Source organism: Xenia sp. Carnegie-2017, unplaced genomic scaffold (genome assembly GCF_021976095.1).
Source record: "Xenia sp. Carnegie-2017 unplaced genomic scaffold, XeniaSp_v1 HiC_scaffold_45, whole genome shotgun sequence".
Classification (NCBI taxonomy): domain Eukaryota; kingdom Metazoa; phylum Cnidaria; class Anthozoa; order Malacalcyonacea; family Xeniidae; genus Xenia; species Xenia sp. Carnegie-2017.
In genome coordinates this window covers 678,580-699,975 of record NW_025813510.1, presented here as the reverse complement: position 1 = coordinate 699,975, position 21,396 = coordinate 678,580, and the positions used below count along the sequence as shown (strand labels likewise).

General features: G+C 35.7%; 1 protein-coding gene and 3 long non-coding RNA genes across 4 annotated transcripts; 2 read left to right on the top strand and 2 right to left on the bottom strand.

The window, feature by feature from the left end:
• Positions 1–1,093, top strand: LOC124456347. Its single transcript, XR_006952226.1, has 3 exons — positions 1–175; positions 287–315; positions 675–1,093. It is a non-coding gene; the product is annotated as an uncharacterized LOC124456347 (long non-coding RNA).
• LOC124456351 lies at positions 240–1,216 on the bottom strand. The gene is made up of 2 exons (XR_006952229.1): positions 760–1,216; positions 240–718 (listed from the first exon to the last, which is right to left on the bottom strand). It is a non-coding gene; the product is annotated as an uncharacterized LOC124456351 (long non-coding RNA).
• Positions 1,217–1,371: 155 nt separating this feature from the next.
• On the bottom strand, positions 1,372–21,328 carry LOC124456344 (DENN domain-containing protein 5A-like). Its single transcript, XM_047006816.1, is given in 12 exon segments — positions 1,372–1,738; positions 1,983–2,068; positions 8,501–8,604; positions 9,128–9,225; positions 9,856–10,002; positions 10,094–10,216; positions 12,390–13,232; positions 15,055–15,239; positions 15,631–16,147; positions 17,116–17,277; positions 19,129–19,238; positions 20,946–21,328. Coding segments are annotated over 12 exon segments (2,538 nt in total). The 5' UTR covers positions 21,043–21,328; the 3' UTR covers positions 1,372–1,672.
• Positions 10,297–10,912, top strand: LOC124456349. The gene is made up of 2 exons (XR_006952227.1): positions 10,297–10,371; positions 10,505–10,912. It is a non-coding gene; the product is annotated as an uncharacterized LOC124456349 (long non-coding RNA).
• Positions 21,329–21,396: the final 68 nt, after the last annotated feature.

Here is a 21,396-nt window from a genome sequence, read left to right as displayed (position 1 = left end):
TGTGCGCTTTTCTGAATGTCTTTAAATCTCATTCTTCCCAGAAAAAGTAAACATCTATCTAAAATCGGACGAAGGGACATATATTCTAACCGAGCAGCGTCCAGCAAAGTTGTCGTTTTGCTCCATCGTACAGAAGATTAATGATGCCTCACAAACTGTAGGCAAAGATGAAAAGGTGGGAATTCTCTCCAGATAGATCATAATAACTTTTTCCCACATATTTATAATCATCACTGAGATTTCCTCTTCTGTGAAGAATTCACGTTAAAGTTTATTTTTTTTCTAGTTTCAAACGTTCATTTGTCTTGGTGTAAGGTATTATTTTATTTCTCATTTTAGTGTCATTTTTATAACCATCATTGTCGTCATTATTTTCCATATCATCATCTTTGTCGTCATCAACATCGTCATCGTCATCAACGTCATCATCATATCATTGTCATCATCATCGTCATCAACGTCAACATTATCGTCATCATCATCATCATCTTTCGTATTGATGGCGCTATTTGTCATATAGGACAGTCAACAATCCTTATTGATAACATCAACTGTCATCTTTGTCATAACCATCATTACATAGCCTCCATGGATCTTAACCTACCATGGTCCATGGATTGTATTTATCTTCCAAATGAACGACATTGACAAGGATTTTCTGTTTTTCTTTTTAGGGATCATTCACTGGAAAAGTGGTTTCCTTTGATCTCTATTTGTCCTGTCACAACCAATATGTACGAACAGAATTAGTGAACGTACTTGGGTCGCTGGCTGAATACAATATAGTTCTAGAGGCGTCTCTCTTGAAAGGATTATCCTGATAATATTATGTCCTTGGCAAGTTGTGTACCATTTTGCCACACGGAGTGAAAAGTATCCATCATTGGTGGCTGTGTTGGTCAAAACAAGAAAAGAATTTGCAAGCGTTCCTTTGGGGTAGTAACCATGAAGTTAATTATGTCGAACACTGCGAAGACACTCGAAAAATCGGAAACAGAAGAAACACACTTTATGCATCGTTTATGTTATACAGTGGTAGGAAATTGTTATGCATTAATGGGGTTTTTTATTACATAGTATTGATGAAATGAGAGCTTTAGATGGTTTATTGCTTATGAATTAAACGAAGATAGTGTAGAGAGTGGTAAATTTGTGGCTGAGTTGCTCCTAACACAAAGTTTATAACAAAACCGAAACTTTCAGCGACAAATCAAGTGCCTTAAAAAATTACAATCTGTTCTTCTCAGCTACATTTTTCCCTGTATTTTTGCGTCCATTAAACTAAAATTAAACAGAGATTGAATTATGTGAAAATCGTTTGTAATGATTAATTATGTTGTTATAATTCTTTAGTTTTCTCTTTATAGCTTGTTGGATTGAAATGTATGGATTTTTATAGATTATTTGTAAAATAAGAAAGATTAATATATTTGAAAATTTCAGTTTAATCTATTTTAGCCTCGAGTGTAATGGACTACATTAATGTGAAGTCTTATTCTATTCAAGTATAGTCCTTTGAATTCCATATATATATTACACGATTACACTGTCTTTGCGTGAGACAAACAAGGTTACCTCCACAATGAGGAAAATAGAACATAAATACGCGACAATGTTATGTTTGTTGGGAACACATCTTCTTTCTTTGAGCATCGATAGTAAATGTTGATGTTCATATCTGCTCCAATGAGTCACAAAGTCCATTTTCACCACATAATAAATACGTTAAATATCCTCTCTAGCAAGAAAATGTAATCACCATCATAAAGGGGATAAGGAAGAATCCGAACGAAAGCAGAGAATTTCAAGGCGATATAGCGACTGTATTGTTATGATCACATCAAAATCGCATCTTTAGATGTTTCCTAATTAATACATTTATTATACTACATACTACATAATGTCGACAAGGAAGTACTGATAACACAAAAATAGTGTTTCGCTATACTATGCGACGGACATTTTAAAATAAAATCAACAACCTCTTCCGATTCCTCTGTGCAAAAGTATTTCACGATCTTATTGACAGCATTTGCAAGGTTTTCTTGAACCACAGAAATTTTATTCTCTAGAAAATTCAGTGAGACTTTAAAATGTAAAATCTAGACCATATAACTCTTGTAAGTTGTCAACCTAGACTATAAAACTCCTGTAAGTTGTCAACCTAGACCATATAACTCCTGTAGGTTGGTAACCTAGACCATATAACTCCTGTAAGTTGTCAACCTAGACCATATAACTCCTGTAGATTGGTAACCTAGACCATATAACTTTTGTACGTAGATTGGGAAATGCCAACTGATTATATGATCAAAATAACGTGGACATCTACTGCCCCTTACTTTCTGCATTTTTTCGTCATGACCGGAGATCGTCTTTGCGGAGAATTCGATGTTGAATACGACATATCTAAGTTACACAGAACACGATGTATGTAAAATAGACAGAACGCGATGTATGTAAGACAGACAAAACACGATGTATGTAAGATAGACAGAACACGATGTATGTAAGTGAGACAGAACACGATGTATGTAAGACAGACAGAACACGATGTATGTAAAATATACAGAACACGATGTATGTAAGACAGACAGAACACGATGTATGTACAATAGACAGAACACGATGCATGTAAGATAGACAGAACACGATGTATGTAAGATAGACAGAACACGATGTATGTAAAATAGACAGAACACGATGCATGTAAGATAGACAGAACACGATGTATGTAAATAGACAGAACACAATGTACGTAAGATAGACAGAACACGATGTATGTAAGATAGACAGAACACGATGTATGTAAGGTAGACAGAACACGATGTATGTAAGATACACGACGTATGTAAGATAGACAGAACACGATGTATGTAAGATAGAGACAGAACACGATGTATGTAAGATAGACAGAACACGATGTATGTAAAATATACAGAACACGATGTATGTAAGACAGACAGAACACGATGTATGTAAGATAGACAGAACACGATGTATGTAAGATAGACAGAACACGATGTATGTAAGATAGACAGAACACGATGTATGTAAGATAGACAGAACACGATGTATGTAAGATAGACAGAACACGATGTATGTAAGACAGACAGAACACGATGTATGTAAAATATACAGAACACGATGTATGTAAGACAGACAGAACACGATGTATGTACAATAGACAGAACACGATGTACGTACAATAGACAGAACACGATGCATGTAAGATAGACAGAACACGATGTATGTAAGATAGACAGAACACGATGTATGTAAGATAGACAGAACACGATGTATGTAAGATAGACAGAACACGATGTATGTAAGATAGACAGAACACGATGTATGTAAGATAGACAGAACACGATGTATGTAAAATATACAGAACACGATGTATGTAAGACAGACAGAACACGATGTATGTACAATAGACAGAACACGATGTATGTAAGATAGACAGAACACGATGTATGTAAGATAGACAGAACACGATGTATGTAAAATAGACAGAACACGATGCATGTAAGATAGACAGAACACGATGTATGTAAATAGACACAACACAATGTACGTAAGATAGACAGAACACGATGTATGTAAGATAGACAGAACACGATGTATGTAAGATAGACAGAACACGATGTATGTAAGATAGACAGAACACGATGTATGTAAGATAGACAGAACACGATGTATGTAAGATAGACAGAACACGATGTATGTAAAATATACAGAACACGATGTATGTAAGACAGACAGAACACGATGTATGTAATAGACAGAACACGATGTATGTAAGATAGACAGAACACGATGTATGTAAGATAGACAGAACACGATGTATGTAAAATAGACAGAACACGATGCATGTAAGATAGACAGAACACGATGTATGTAAATAGACAGAACACAATGTACGTAAGATAGACAGAACACGATGTATGTAAGATAGACAGAACACGATGTATGTAAGATAGACAGAACACGATGTATGTAAGATAGACAGAACACGATGTATGTAAGATAGACAGAACACGATGTATGTAAGATAGACAGAACACGATGTATGTAAGATAGACAGAACACGATGTATGTAAGACAGACAGAACACGGTGTATGTAAGATAGAGACAGAACACGATGTATGTAAGATAGACAGAACACGATGTATGTAAGATAGACAGAACACGATGTATGTAAGATAGACAGAACACGATGTATGTAAGATAGACAGAACACGATGTATGTAAGATAGACAGAACACGATGTATGTAAGATAGACAGAACACGATGTATGTAAGATAGAGACAGAACACGATGTATGTAAAATAGACAGAACACGATGTATGTAAGATAGACAGAACACGATGTATGTAAGATAGACAGAACACGATGTATGTAAGATAGACAGAACACGATGTATGTAAGATAGACAGAACACGATGTATGTAAGATAGACAGAACACGATGTATGTAAGATAGACAGAACACGATGTATGTAAGATAGACAGAACACGATGTATGTAAGATAGACAGAACACGATGTATGTAAGATAGGCAGAACACGATGTATGTAAGACAGACAGAACACGGTGTATGTAAGATAGAGACAGAACACGATGTATGTAAGATAGACAGAACACGATGTATGTAAAATATACAGAACACGATGTATGTAAGACAGACAGAACACGATGTATGTAAGAATAGACAGAACACGATGCATGTAAGATAGACAGAACACGATGTATGTAAGATAGACAGAACACGATGTATGTAAAATAGACAGAACACGATGTATGTAAGATAGACAGAACACGATGTATGTAAATAGACAGAACACAATGTATGTAAGATAGACAGAACACGATGTATGTAAGATAGACAGAACACGATGTATGTAAGATAGACAGAACACGATGTATGTAAGATAGACAGAACACGATGTATGTAAGATAGACAGAACACGATGTATGTAAGATAGACAGAACACGATGTATGTAAAATAGACAGAACACGATGTATGTAAGATAGACAGAACACGATGTATGTAAATAGACAGAACACGATGCATGTAAGATAGACAGAACACGATGTATGTAAGATAGACAGAACACGATGTATGTAAGATAGACAGAACACGATGTATGTAAGATAGACAGAACACGATGTATGTAAGATAGACAGAACACAATGTATGTAAAATATACAGAACACGATGTATGTAAGATAGACAGAACACGATGTATGTACAATAGACAGAACACGATGCATGTAAGATAGACAGAACACGATGTATGTAAGATAGACAGAACACGATGTATGTAAGATAGACAGAACACGATGTATGTAAGATAGACAGAACACGATGTATGTAAGATAGACAGAACACGATGTATGTAAGATAGACAGAACACGATGTATGTAAAATATACAGAACACGATGTATGTAAGATAGACAGAACACGATGTATGTAAATAGACAGAACACGATGCATGTAAGATAGACAGAACACGATGTATGTAAGATAGACAGAACACGATGTATGTAAAATAGACAGAACACGATGCATGTAAGATAGACAGAACACGATGTATGTAAATAGACAGAACACAATGTATGTAAGATAGACAGAACACGATGTATGTAAGATAGACAGAACACGATGTATGTAAGATAGACAGAACACGATGTATGTAAGATAGACAGAACACGATGTATGTAAGATAGACAGAACACGATGTATGTAAGATAGACAGAACACGATGTATGTAAGATAGACAGAACACGATGTATGTAAAATAGACAGAACACGATGCATGTAAGATAGACAGAACACGATGTATGTAAATAGACAGAACACAATGTACGTAAGATAGACAGAACACGATGTATGTAAGATAGACAGAACACGATGTATGTAAGATAGACAGAACACGATGTATGTAAGATAGACAGAACACGATGTATGTAAGATAGGCAGAACACGATGTATGTAAGATAGACAGAACACAATGTATGTAAAATATACAGAACACGATGTATATAAGACAGACAGAACACGATGTACGTACAATAGACAGAGCACGATGCATGTAAGATAGACAGAACACGATGTATGTAAGATAGACAGAACACGATGTATGTAAAATAGACAGAACACGATGCATGTAAGATAGACAGAACACGATGTATGTAAGATAGACAGAACACAATGTATGTAAGATAGACAGAACACGATGTATGTAAGATAGACAGAACACGATGTATGTAAGATAGACAGAACACGATGTATGTAAGATAGACAGAACACGATGTATGTAAGATAGACAGAACACGATGTATGTAAGATAGACAGAACACGATGTATGTAAGATAGACAGAACACGATGTATGTAAGATAGACAGAACACGATGTATGTAAGATAGACAGAACACGATGTATGTAAGATAGACAGAACACGATGTATGTAAGATAGACAGAACACGATGTATGTAAGATAGACAGAACACGATGTATGTAAGATAGACAGAACACGATGTATGTAAGATAGACAGAACACGATGTATGTAAGATAGACAGAACACGATGTATGTAAGATAGACAGAACACGATGTATGTAAGATAGACAGAACACGATGTATGTAAAATATACAGAACACGATGTATGTAAGATAGACAGAACACGATGTATGTAAGATAGACAGAACACGATGCATGTAAGATAGACAGAACACGATGTATGTAAGATAGACAGAACACGATGTATGTAAAATAGACAGAACACGATGTATGTAAGATAGACAGAACACGATGTATGTAAATAGACAGAACACGATGTATGTAAGATAGACAGAACACGATGTATGTAAGATAGACAGAACACGATGTATGTAAGATAGACAGAACACGATGTATGTAAGATAGACAGAACACGATGTATGTAAATAGACAGAACACGATGTATGTAAGATAGACAGAACACGATGTATGTAAGATAGACAGAACACGATGTATGTAAGATAGACAGAACACGATGTATGTAAGATAGACAGAACACGATGTATGTAAGATAGACAGAACACGATGTATGTAAGATAGACAGAACACGGTGTATGTAAGATAGAGACAGAACACGATGTATGTAAGATAGACAGAACACGATGTATGTAAAATAGACAGAACACGATGTATGTAAGATAGACAGAACACGATGTATGTAAGATAGACAGAACACGATATGTAAGATAGACAGAACACGATGTATGTAAGATAGACAGAACACGATGTATGTAAGATAGACAGAACACGATGCATGTAAGATAGACAGAACACGATGTATGTAAGATAGACAGAACACGATGTATGTAAGATAGACAGAACACGATGTATGTAAGATAGACAGAACACGATGTATGTAAGATAGACAGAACACGATGTATGTAAGATAGACAGAACACGATGTATGTAAGATAGACAGAACACGATGTATGTAAGATAGACAGAACACGATGTATGTAAGATAGACAGAACACGATGTATGTAAGATAGACAGAACACGATGTATGTACAATAGACAGAACACGATGTATGTAAGATAGACAGAACACGATGTATGTAAGATAGACAGAACACGATGTATGTAAGATAGACAGAACACGATGTATGTAAGATAGACAGAACACGATGTATGTAAGATAGACAGAACACGATGTATGTAAGATAGACAGAACACGATGTATGTAAGATAGACAGAACACGATGTATGTAAGATAGACAGAACACGATGTATGTAAGATAGACAGAACACGATGTATGTAAGATAGACAGAACACGATGTATGTAAGATAGACAGAACACGATGTATGTAAAATAGACAGAACACGATGCATGTAAGATAGACAGAACACGATGTATGTAAATAGACAGAACACAATGTACGTAAGATAGACAGAACACGATGTATGTAAGATAGACAGAACACGATGTATGTAAGATAGACAGAACACGATGTATGTAAGATAGACAGAACACGATGTATGTAAGATAGACAGAACACGATGTATGTAAGATAGACAGAACACGATGTATGTAAGATAGGCAGAACACGATGTATGTAAGACAGACAGAACACGGTGTATGTAAAATATACAGAACACGATGTATATAAGACAGACAGAACACGATGTATGTACAATAGACAGAACACGATGCATGTAAGATAGACAGAAGACGATGTATGTAAGATAGACAGAACACGATGTATGTAAGATAGACAGAACACGATGTATGTAAGATAGACAGAACACGATGTATGTAAATAGACAGAACACAATGTATGTAAGATAGACAGAACACAATATATGTAAGATAGACAGAACACGATGTATGTAAGATAGACAGAACACAATGTATGTAAGATAGACCGAACAGGATGTTATATGAAAGATAAACAGAGCACAATAAACAAAAAATCTATCTACAGAAACATACCCTCATTATGGTTATTGTTGTGTATTCTTTGAAGCTCGCCAACCAATAACCTCTACGTACTACCATCGTCATTGCTTTTTGATAGCCATCGACCAGAAGGAAATCTATAAGTTTAAAAAATTGAGAAACTTAGATATTATTTAAAGTCTCACTCGACCTTCAGAACGTATACATGACGTAATCATGACGTAACAATTGGTTCATCAAATGTAACATTTAAAACGACTTAATCACTTGACGGTTTGTATTGTTTTAATTTGCTTTGCTCTCGAGGTGGTGAATCTTGTTTATCATGCAAATTCCCTCGACAAGACATCGCATTGCATAATTGACTTTAGAAAAAAAGATGGCAGTTTTCATCAACAGTTTGTGGGAGAAAAGCACCTTTCGCACCATTACCACTCTTACACATATATTCGTCTCCCATATGTATTCGTTGAGCTTTTGTGCAAGTGAAAAATGTAAAAACAATTCGTGTGCACAAGTACCCCATTCTACTAACAGACAAAATTGCTTCTCACATGAAATTAACTATGTTAAAAAGCGAATATTTGTAGCCAAATAAACCGCAGCCTTTAGTTTATTACTGTGGCGTTCAAGTCAATATGTAATCAGGTGAGTAAAAACTTACAGGGTGAGTTGGAACTGCCTTCATTCATAATCATCTCATCTCCATCCCAACTGTTGTAGTAGGACATTATATGGAGCCATAATGGAGATTTAGCCTATGGGAAACAACATTGAATGATTACGAAAGAAAACCATGTTTACGCATTTTTTAACAGAAATTAAAAGTGAAGTTCTTCAGCAATTTTTGGTAATTCTAAATGTATTAGAAATAGTGTTGGATGAATTACGTCATTCCATCCAGCACGCAGTGTTACGTCATGACAACGACTATCTAATCACCAGTATGTTTTATATGTTGTAGAACTTAGGCCTCCGCAACAGCCAAGAAAAAGATTCAACAAGTGCCATATTTCACACAAATCAATAACAGTTGATTATATTAAAACATATTTTTTAACACCGCATAGCTACTCAATGCTCTAGAAGGTCATTTAGTTCTTTATATACTTTTTTGTTCTCCTACTATATTAATAAAAACCATGACCTTTAAAAAGTGATCCCTGCCGCTCTCTCTCTCGTTAAGGTTCGTCCTACGATATTAAGTCAAACACAATCATTTGCAATTCTAAAGTTTCAATAATCCACAGACGATGTTCAAGAGTTTGAAAAACAAGCTTTAGTCGTTAATATGCGTTGCATTTAGCTACTTCGTGTTCTCGAGTCTTTACAAATTTGTCTATTCCCGCCAAAAAATCGGTCGTAAGTGAAAAGACACTGAAAGATACCTTCAAATCGTAAGGCCCATGACCCCAGATTCTGTCCAGGAGGTCACACAAACCGGCAATCAGACTGTTTTCTTCAACTCCATTCGCGTCATTATGACCCAGGTCCCTCGCTTCCTGGCCCATCTTCATTACCAGCATTCTTTTCGTCTGTACAAACAAGAAGCGTAATAATCGTTACATCGAGTTGAAAACAGTTTTGTTAAAAGCATGTTGTATGTAATGAACGTTTTCAACTCACCCTCGCTTTGCACTCGGTCAATAATCGTTGAATGAAGTTGATGTGTGCATCAGATGAATTTAGACTCATATCGCCGAGTTGAGACTTTGGACTGCGGGCATTTTCGTTTTCTTGAAGGTACTTCTGCGAAACAAAGCATATTTTTGTAAATTACATATAAATCCATAGCTAAACATGGCAAAATACGCGCGTTTTATTGCAAATATTGTATAGAAGAACGAACTCGGTCGACCATACTGCTCCAAGTCCACATGTACTTGATGTAGAAATAAGAAGAGGTACGTTGTGCGTTGTGTTTTTGCGTTGTCTGTAGCTATAGCTGCTTTTGTTTTTAACGAACTATGTTTTAAACTATATTTAAGGAAACATGTCTTGTTTTTATATAATTATTCTGAGGAAATATTGTTTTAGGCCTTGGAGATGGTTTCTTTCCCGAATTAATCGAAGATGCTTTTCTCTGCGACGAAGTAGACAGTGCGTAAGTTTGTGGAGGATTTTGAAAAATATTTTGACGTTAAAACGGCAATCTTCGTTGCTGGAACATGTAGTTTAATGCACCATTTCAAAATCAACGTAATTCAAAATCAACAAAATCTACCAATTTTCTATATACTTGTGACATTGTTTTGCATCTTCATTCATTTATTATGCGACTCAGAATTCTTATTTTTGATTTTTTTGTTCCTCGCCTCGAATTTCAATACTGTTTCAATGCGATTATCTTTTACCTTTAGTGGTCTATAGCTGAGTTTACATTAGCCTGTGCAAATAGATCTGAACTGAGTCAATTCAATAAATCAAAGAGAATTCTCAAATCAATCATGAATACTTGTTAGAGGGAAAGTCTCGGGCTTGCACTGATCAGCTCTCGAGTTCTCGTAAAGGTCTCCTCAGTTTGCATGCATTACTGCCCTTAGAAACACAGTAAACATCTTTTATTTCTTAATCAAAGCATCTTTATAAATGCAAGAAAAAACTTCAAACCCAAAAAACATAAATTTTTAACACTATCATACGAAAGTGTCGAATTTTCATCATATTTATTACGTAAAAATAACAGAAAAAATTATATTTCTAAAGAAAGAAAAAATGTCGGTAAAGTCAGGTTAAGACAATCTGTTATGCCATAGTTTTACTACTTATGAAGACCAAAAACCCAATTCTTACTTTCAACTCTGTAGCATCACTGACAAAATCAGTGTCATTGTGTAACAGCGATCTTTAGTTCTTATTGCTTATTGTTTGTTAAGTTTGCGAAGACAATGCTATTTGATTGTAATAACATGCAGTAAAGTTCTCTTATGTAATTGTCTAATAAGTCATAATTGGGAAGGTATCGAGCCATAATTGACATCAAAATACGGTCGTTGTGTTCAGGACCGAAAGTAGAACGTTAATTGTGCTAATTGGAGTGAGGGGAAGGGTGAATATTCATATATTCAGCTCTGCCCTGCTGATTTTTTTGAAATTAAAATCGCCAAGAAAAGAAATCAGCAGGTCAGAGCTGAGTACATGAATATTTACCTTCCCCCAATTAACGTTCTAGTCTCGCCCTTGTTGTGTTAGCCTGAAATTTAAAGCAATTAAATTTTCGATCGCATTAGGCTGGATTTCTATTGCGGAAAAAATTGGCGGGTGAAACCATTTGCTCGACCACGTGTTATTTCGTCTTAACTACAACAGTAATCAGCCCCTAAAATTTTAACTCCAACGTAAGATCCAAAGGATCCGTCTGCATATTCGTAATCTACACGAAAGCAGCCTGACTGTGGAGAACATGAGCACGAACGTCACATGTTTCCCCACCATAAACAACATTATCTTAAACAACACTCTCCAAATATATAAATGCAGTTTTCTCTCGAAAAATTTGCATCGGAAAGAATGGATGTATTCACGGAAGTTTTTAACAACGAACAAAGTTAGCACTCCACAAAAAAAGGCGTATATAACATCATAATGCCACAGTTGAGCCACAGTATACAAACAAACAGTGCGTCACTTCACTGTACAACTTAGTGCTGTATAAAGCACTAAGTTGCACAGCACTAAGCAGCAGCCAGTAATTAGATTGCTGGCTGCGGCTTGCCTCCTCAGCGCCACTGTTGGTCAGAAACTGCAATTTACTGAATGCCACTATGTTACTCACATGCTTAATAAGATATGCACTACACCAAAAAATTTCTATAGAGTGGGACTACTTTTTGTTTCTATACTGTGGTTTGTGGTTGAGCTGCAAATGCAATTGGGCTAAGTCTGTATACCACTTTAATGTAGAAAAAAAATTGAAAAATACGCTTAAAATATACCAACCCGAGCTTTTTGTACTTTGGCATTTCTCGTAGGAATGTGATCTGTTTATGTCCAATCTATTCTTCATGGAAGATATCGTTTGATCAAATAACTCGAATCTAGAATCACGCTCCGACAAACTGATCAGTTTTGCGTCGATAAATGAAGCAAACATTTGTGTTTCGATGAAAGGTGAAAGAAAAGACAAAAACGTTGCTGGTTGATCGGACTGGAAGGCAGTCTTGTCGAAATTCTCCATTTCTTCGCGATTTTGAATCCATTCTTCCACGTCCTGGTCATCTTTCGGATGAAACACGAAGCTTTCGTAGTCGAGAAAAACCTGTATAAAGCAGTTTAAAAGAATTTCGCGCACCTCCACATTGAACTCGTACTGTCGAATCATGCCTGAGTCCAAAGCTTTCGTCATGTCGTTCAACTTTGGGTCCATATTATTGATGTCGGTCAAACTTTTATATTTTTGCATATTCAAGTTCGTTTGGATTCCGGTTTTGCGAGCAACTTTATCCAACGATGCCAGTCGAGGATTTTCCTGAATAGATAAGTTCGAAACGCTTTTAGCTGCTCTTAAATAACTTGATCCGGCTTTCCACACATCGAGTTTTTTGACAAATTTTCTAGCAGTTACACGTTCGTCAAGAGATTTCTTTTTTCTATTTGTAGGTGAAGTAGAGGAGTCCATTTTCGAAACACTTTTAATTCTTTTGCTGTTAAATTTAACAAGCACTTCCGAAAGGTCTCGTGCCAATTCTTCGGCGAACGGTAAGTCTGGTAATTCTTCTGGAACTGTCAAAACTCGATTGTTGATATCCAAACAGCAAAGAGAAGACTGAAGAAAAAAATCAAATAACCATCAGAGTGGATTTTTATGAAGGTAAAGAATCATTGTCAACCACAATGCAACGCGCGCTCAAATGATCTCCGCGGTCATTTTCTTGGTTGAATAAAGACAAACGCTGTATCAGTTTGCAATCCGTCAATAATCTCTCCATCTTTTGTGGATGAATAAAAATTTGACTCGTTTTTGAATCAAAAAAGTATGTTCAGATGCCTGCTACTGATTTTTTTCATAAACGTACTTTTTGGGTGGGCAAATAACTATTCAAAATTATGGCAAGCTCAACGGTTGAAAACTTTCAAAAAGAGGAAGACCAAAACCTGGTATTTAAATAAATACTTGGTATTTGGAAACACATACTTTTAACTATTACCTAAGTTGTGCAAAGTGTCAAAGAGAAAGATCATCGTTTGATGGAATAAATTATCATACTTAGCACGAATATAAACAAACAAGAGGCGCGTGTCGCATTGTGCTTCACAACGATTCTTTAATCAGTCCAGGTAAGGTCAAAAATCATCGTGTTTACTTAGAAATAAAATATGTTAACTGTGTTCACACAAGCTCATTCAAAAAGAACTTCGGGAAAACTCGAGAGAAGATCGGTTGCATCAATTCGAGAGATCTCACGAACGTCTCACGAACGTGTTCGAGGTTTACATACTTAAGCCTGTGCAAACATCTTTTATTCTTTTATAAAATTAATAAACACAAAACAGATAAATTGAAAACAAACGCTTAAATTTTTCCTCTAACATGTATTTATGATTGGCTTTCAAACTCTTAAAGATTGATTTATTTGATTGAGCTAAGATTGCATAATGTTTGCACGGGCTAATGAGAACACGGATATTGACAAATCAGCGCGCGCGTTTTATTGTGTTTTATTTTATAAAGCCATATCCTAAAAGCTAAATTTTGCTAATTTGCATGAGCAAAGACTGATTGCAGGATTGCAGGAGTAACAGAACAAATGCATAACTTAGTAACAGAACAGCAAAGAATGGTTTTAAATAATGAAGTTTTGCTTCAAAGAAAATTTTACAATACATTAACAAATCAACAGGTAATGTGGCGAAACCAGCCCGTTTTTACTCCTAGAATAGAAATATTTTGTACTTAATCACTGGTAACACAATACATTGAATAAATTTTCTAATAATTTTGATGAAAAATTTGCATTGTAAGAGTGAAATATCCGGCTGGTTTCGCCATTGATGTAGCTATAGATGGAAAAAAAAGAATTGATTGTGACATACTTATAGGGCCCAGAGATTTTGGTTTGTCGGCCAAATGTTACGACCAAAAATTAAAGAAAGAAAAAACAATTTTTACGTCAACACTCTGCAAGTTTGACGTTCCATCTATGTATTCCGAAATATTTCAAGAAACGCCAATAGTTGTAAATTTATGGAAATCATGGAGAGATTTTTGAAGTCTTGTATTCACTGTTGCTTTACAATATACTTTAATTTTTCTGTTGCAATAGCCAGTACCGTGGCCAGCCCTCAAAATTTGGTCGCGCTAGGTAAATTTCTGATCATTAACATAGTTTATTTTATAGAAATCTATTGTTTTAACAACGTTTTAACAGCTTATATATTGAAACTACTGCAGTTGGTGGATTGCCCAGATGCAAGTTTGGTCCTGCTGTGAAACGTTTTCTGCGCTGACTTACAGAAAAATGATAATGATCTGAAATTTATATAACAGGACCAAAACTTGTCAAACTGGATACGCTACTGACCATAAATGAGAAAGTAAAACTACCGTAGACGGTTTGAAGTATCTCAATAAATCTCGCGTGCATTACCTTTGAGGGAAGAAAATCATCTATGTCGTCTGTGTCCTTGCAGTATAGACCCATGATGAAAGGTACGGGAGCTTCGAGGAAATGAAGAAGAGAGGCGGGAAGTATGGGCACATACACATGTTGCCAATTGTATGGAAAAATTAAAGACACAATGGTTTCAGCGACCAACATAAATGTATAAAAGTCTAAATTGAAGAGTTTTTACAAAATGTTATTCAACGTGGGTTAGCGATAGCAAGATCACTGAGAACAATAAAATATACAGCGTTACTCTTAAAGAAATTTGATGGAAATTCTTGTGACACATCAGTTACATTAATGTTGCCAGTTTGCCATGTTCAAAATAAACAAATCGCAACTTTACTACCAGAAAATGATGAAAAGAACACCAAAAGCATGGGAGCATTAAAAACTTTTTTTCAAAAAACCTTAAAACTTGATTTGACTTATTATTATCGAACTTTCGTTCGTTTTGCAACATACCGATCTCCGCCATTGTAAACGACTTAAATATTTATAGAATTACCAGCAGCTTTCAAACTCAATCTTGTCCGGCATGATGACAATAAAACTTACCAGATCCCAAAATCAATATCTGATGCTCCAACATCACACACGAAATAAGTTTTATAAAATCTTTCACACCAATTAAATTGAAGACATCTTCCAAACTTCCAAAGGGTAATCATTCATTCTCGCCCGGCCTTTGGCACAACACGTCATCTCTAATGCAGGTAAACTTTAGATTCCTTCCCGGGGGAGGCAGTGGCACTTCATAAATCAGATTGTGGATGTAGCATTCCATTGTTAACCTGAATGTACCTTCACTCAACCCCCCCTGATATATCTTATTCAGGCACGATTTTGCTGCGCTCACAAAAGGAAAAGGCATGACCAGACACAGGGACTTGGAAACAAGAAGATTGTGTTCTTCTGAATCGTACAACTTAATGCCTTTGCGTGTTGGTGACGGGAAATTCTTGCGCTCGTACGAATGAAACCCCTCTACATGGCTATGGCAATGTACGGCAGAATGTGACCTGGAATTGTTAGAGGATAGCGCCAACTCGGCAATATACATATCTTGTAGAACCTAGATAAAAAACGAAAAGTGGACAGTTGAAATATGTCCCAAGGGAGTACACAATGATCCGGTTGTTGATGAAACCAATGGCTGCTCTAGATTTTTAGTGCAAAGTTTCCACGGGAACTTTGTAGTATTGTGGTGAGTAGCCAAAATTCACACGAGTCAGTCAGTCAGTCAGTCAGTCTAGTTTAAATACGAAATGAACGTGCATTCCACTCAAACTTGCCAGAAACTGGACTTGTTCATCAACTGATGCAAATTGTTCTACGTAAATATTTTCGAGCATCGTTGCATTTTACTACTCGGTTCTCTTATTATTTAATTAGGTGGAATTTAGCGCTAAAAATATCGCAAACAAAGCATTTTGTTCTTCTGAATACATGAACTTCACATATGTGTCAGAAGAATAAAAAAAATACAACATAACCGAAACAAAGTAAGTAAATCATGAGTGATTTCGTAATTTATATGTTGTATACTGCTTAGTAATAATAAAAGAATGTAATGCATGAATGTCTTAATTGTGTCGTGTCAAATATCCTTATCATGTATCTGCAACGTAAGTGCGCAAACAAATTAATGTTTATTTACGCAATCTTAGAGAAAGTTGTAGCTATTCGTCAAAAAAACAAACTGCTTGGCCTTTGATAAGCACTTCTCGTAATTTCAGTTTGGCATTTTTTGAAACGACAAGGTTTGATACTAAGATTTCGTATTTTATTTGCCATGATTAGGAACATTTTTTTTAAGAAACTGCACTGTCCTTGGATCCCTAGTTTAGTAGTACTGTTATATTAATCGTCTACAGTACATATTATCATGTTAGAATTTTTCTAAAGGGGGTGCTAGAGAATTTTTTTGGAGGGTGGGAGGTGCGCACCCCTTGCCCCTCAAAAAATCTGCCCTTGAAACGACCGCTAGCAACATATCATTTTTATAAAACTAAACTTTCACATCAAACATTCGGCACATACCTGCATCGCTTGACATATCTCGTAGTCTTTCACTTTTTCGTAAAACGTGAGAGAAAAACCGTTCATCCTCGAGCCGTCCTCGCGCGTTATAAGAAAGGAGTGAAATGACGGATTGTGAGTTTCTGTGTTGAGCTTGAATTGAAGACCGTTCGGTAGTGATAACTAAAAATGTTTCGACAAAGACTGAGTGTACATGAAATCATTAAATGTTTTTTTTAATAAAAATTATGTGAAACATTAAGTTGGCCGAGCTTAATGCAAGTATAAATTTGCGAAACACCTCAATCTTGTTTTCCTTACACTAAAGAAATCATAATATAGCAAGTAAATCTTTCCACTCCTCCTCCTTGCAAAAGAGACAAGTCTACTCAAAAGTAGAGAGCCTGGAACAGATTTGAAGAGTGGAAGGGTTTTACTTGCTATATAATGATTGCTTTCGTGCAAGAAAAACATGGTGTTTCGCAAATTTATATTCGCATTAAGCTTGGTCAACTTAATATTTCTTAAACAAAAAGAATGATAGCACAACGCTATAACCAACAACTACAAACAATAACGACCTTATCTAACAACATTTGAGAAATTAACCTTCCACTCCTCTTCCTTGTAAACGAGCCTACAAGTCTACTCAAAAGCAGAGAGCCTTATACACTACAAGTCCCTATCATTCTTTTTGTTTAATAACATTCCAACTATTTAACCTTGTGATTAATATTTCTTATGATTTCTAGAAGAGCGAGTGCATATTTAATTGTCTTTTAGGTAGCTAAGTTTCTTATGAATTAGACCTTATGACACAGGGAGCAAGAGGGGTCATCGTTATTAGTCGGGTTTCAAAGGTACATCGAGTGCACATACTTATGTCCAACTCTCTTCCTTTCGCTTGCGTTTGTGTCAAAGCTACGTCACATGCATATTTGATTGTCTTGAGTGCCATCTTTAGTCTTTGCACGTGCATATGTTTATTCAACACATGCGGGCAAACATTAATAGAAATGCTCTTTCGATGAATAGGTAGTGCGATTGCAAAAACGCAGTAGTTATAAACAAAAATTACTGTTAAAACTGTCCTTTCCGTAGTGGAGCAGGCCTTAAAACAGCTAAACTGGATACAATTTTTTAAAACCACGTCACTCTAAGTATGCGCCTGATAATTATACAGGCCACATGCCGACGTATAATCACTTTCATTTTTATTTTTCCTGGGCCTTAAACAAGTGAACGCCCTGTGGGCGTCTTGTCAACAATAAATAAAGGCGCTGTCACTTGGAAGTATAACAAAAATTATGAAACTTGGTACGTTTATGACAATTTAAGCCCCCTGCAAAAATGCTTAAATCAATTCAAGGGCCATAAAATATATTAAAATGTTTCATGCTTGTTTTTCTTTTGAAACCGAAATTCTGAATGTTAGACGTCGATAAATTTCTTTCAACTACTTTCAGGAGTTACGCCTTCTAAAAGCAACGATTTTCTAATGTCAGAGGTTTCGAAAGTTACGACTTTCTAATGTGATGCCTTCCTTAAGTTACGCCTTCCCAACATTACGATTTCGATTCAAACGTTACAACTTTCTCGCGTTGAAGATTTCTCACGAAACAGATTACAAGTTTTACGGCTTCTCAATGCAAGATACAACGCTCTAACGTTACAACTTTGTACGTAATATCACGGCTTCCTAATCTTACAGATTCGTTATGTTACTGCTTTCTGACATCAATGCTCAAACTTATAACAAAGTCTTAAGTTTAAGTAGTGAAATTTCACAATGCATGCACACGTGACGCATAGGTTTGAAGAAAACTTTCTCCCTTATGACACACACAGATGTTGCTAGAGTCACAACAATTTACAAAACAGAGTCTCGTTTTAAATAAACAATATAATGGCTAAATGCTTCCCTTGCTCAGATCCCTCAGCTTCTCAAGCTCAGTCCCCCCCTTCTCACTTTAGCAAAGTAACAAGGTTTCTTTTATGAAAAATTGGTTGTTTCAAACCAAGCATAAATCATACCATGCAAACTGCATGTTCATCAAATGGATTCCAGGGGACATGATCGAGATAATGAGCTAATGTCTTTGCCCGATAAGACCTTTCAAGGGGTGGAACGTGATGTGAATCACCTACAAAAGAAACCAAAGAAATACTTGAATTTATGAAATGAAAGGATATAAACATTCTTGACATTTTGCAATATTGCAACATGAAGAAACACAAAATGGAAAATCTTTTAGCTGTTTGAGCAAAAATTGTTGACACTGCATATGGCTTGCTCAGTTGAGTTGCCCTTTACTTCAAATAAAAATTATTAAGTTATTGCTTTCTAGTACTATTAAAAAAAAACATAAAACATCAGTCAAAAAAATAATTGGGAAGAAAAAGTTCACTCTTCCGGGCCCAACAGGTCATATTTTTCCCATTTCTAGCTATGAAAGCAACCAATGTTAATGTCATTGTTTGACTTGCAGGAGAATGTTGAGGAAGGAAGAAAAGTTCATTTAGCATAAAAATGATTTAACAAATAAATAACTGTTTTTAGATGTAATAATAATATGTACTTTACATTAAATTATGTGTGTTAAGGTAATTGAATTAAATTATGTAGGCAAAACTTGTATCATCAAATAAATGAATAAGAGTCCCAACAGTCAGAATATTTTAATGAGAATACTTATGAGAATACTTAATGCATCCAATTGTCAAAACAAAAAATCTCAAATAACCACACCTGTCAACACAAAAAATTGGCAAAAATCATATATGCTTTAAACAAAGCAACTACATCAAGTATGAAGGAGAAATTAAATGTTATAATATTTTACATATAAGATGTTAAAAAAAATGAGTACAACAACTTCAATGACTACAATAACTTCAACAGCTTGGATCTCAAAACAGCCACTGTAATAACCTGAAAGTAGTCAATTACTGTATTCAACTGTATTCAATAACTTGGTCCAAACAACTCAGCCCCTATTCAACCCCTAATTTAATTGTAAGCCTAACTTTGACCATAGCTCCCAACCCTAACCTTAGCCTTTACCTAAACCATTATATGGAACATCGTGCTGTCAAACTGTGAAGAGTGCTTGGCAACCAATGCATCTTGAAATTGAATTGGCTGTTGTCCGAACACAATCTGATATAAATAGCTTGCACATAATAATCTTGGAATACATAAAATGTAAACTTAACATCTTCAACCTTCACATATTACAAATGGTAATAATGAAACAACAGTAATATGAGATCGACACAACATGCAAAAAATCACCATCAAATTTCACAATCCATGCAACCAACAACAAACACCATTTGTTAATTAACAACCCTTCGTAAACAAAAAATTGTATAAAAAAGACTTTCATTCGCGCATTTGTGAATGTCAGCACGAAGTCGCAGCGAGCAAACGTCGCATCAAAGAGCACGATCTTTATCATGACTTCATAATCTTAGCCTAAGCAAGTAAAAAGATACGATAAACATCGCGTGTCAAAAACGCAATAAATTGTTGCTTTGAAGGGGTAAGTTTAAATTGAAATAAAAACCTCTCAAATGATTAGTCAGTCATTAAACAAAACTGTAATGAACTTTGATTACAAGAAATTTGTATACGGAAATACGTAAACTCGTCAATCTATGTGCACAGCTGTTCAAGTCGCACATTTCAACATGTTGACAATTTTTGGTCGGCAGCGATACGTTTTCTATACAATAACTACAAAGTAGCATTCTCATTTCAAATGTTAAATAAGATTATCACACACACACGTGTTAAAATGACTCTAACTTCGACCGTTTTAGAGAAAAACCGTCGTAAAGTATCATACCTAATAGCTGGTCGGGTTCCAAGCAGAACACATTGTCAAGTCCGCAAACAACGAAATAGTCAATGAGCCGTTCTCCCGCAGACGTTGGAGCGGTCATGGCGCTCTTCTTTATGTAACCCTTACTTTAAATAGAGAATACGCCATTTTTTAAGCTACATATCACTGTATGCAAAGTCTCGCATGCATCAAACATGCAAAGAAAAAATCGTTCTCGTTCAAATGTCATGAAGTCCAGTGGCGTGCGGTGACCGAATTTAATAGGCAAGCGCTGGGGGTGAGGTTCGCGGCATGCCGCGAAGCTATCTAGGGGTTCTGGGGGCATGCTCCCCCAGAAAATTTTTGGATTTTGAAGGCTACTGGAGCGCATTTCCCGCGATTTCTGGGAGTACTTTGTCGAAAAAATGTATCTGTCATGACTGAAACAGTATTGAAAAAATCTAAAAAATTCAAA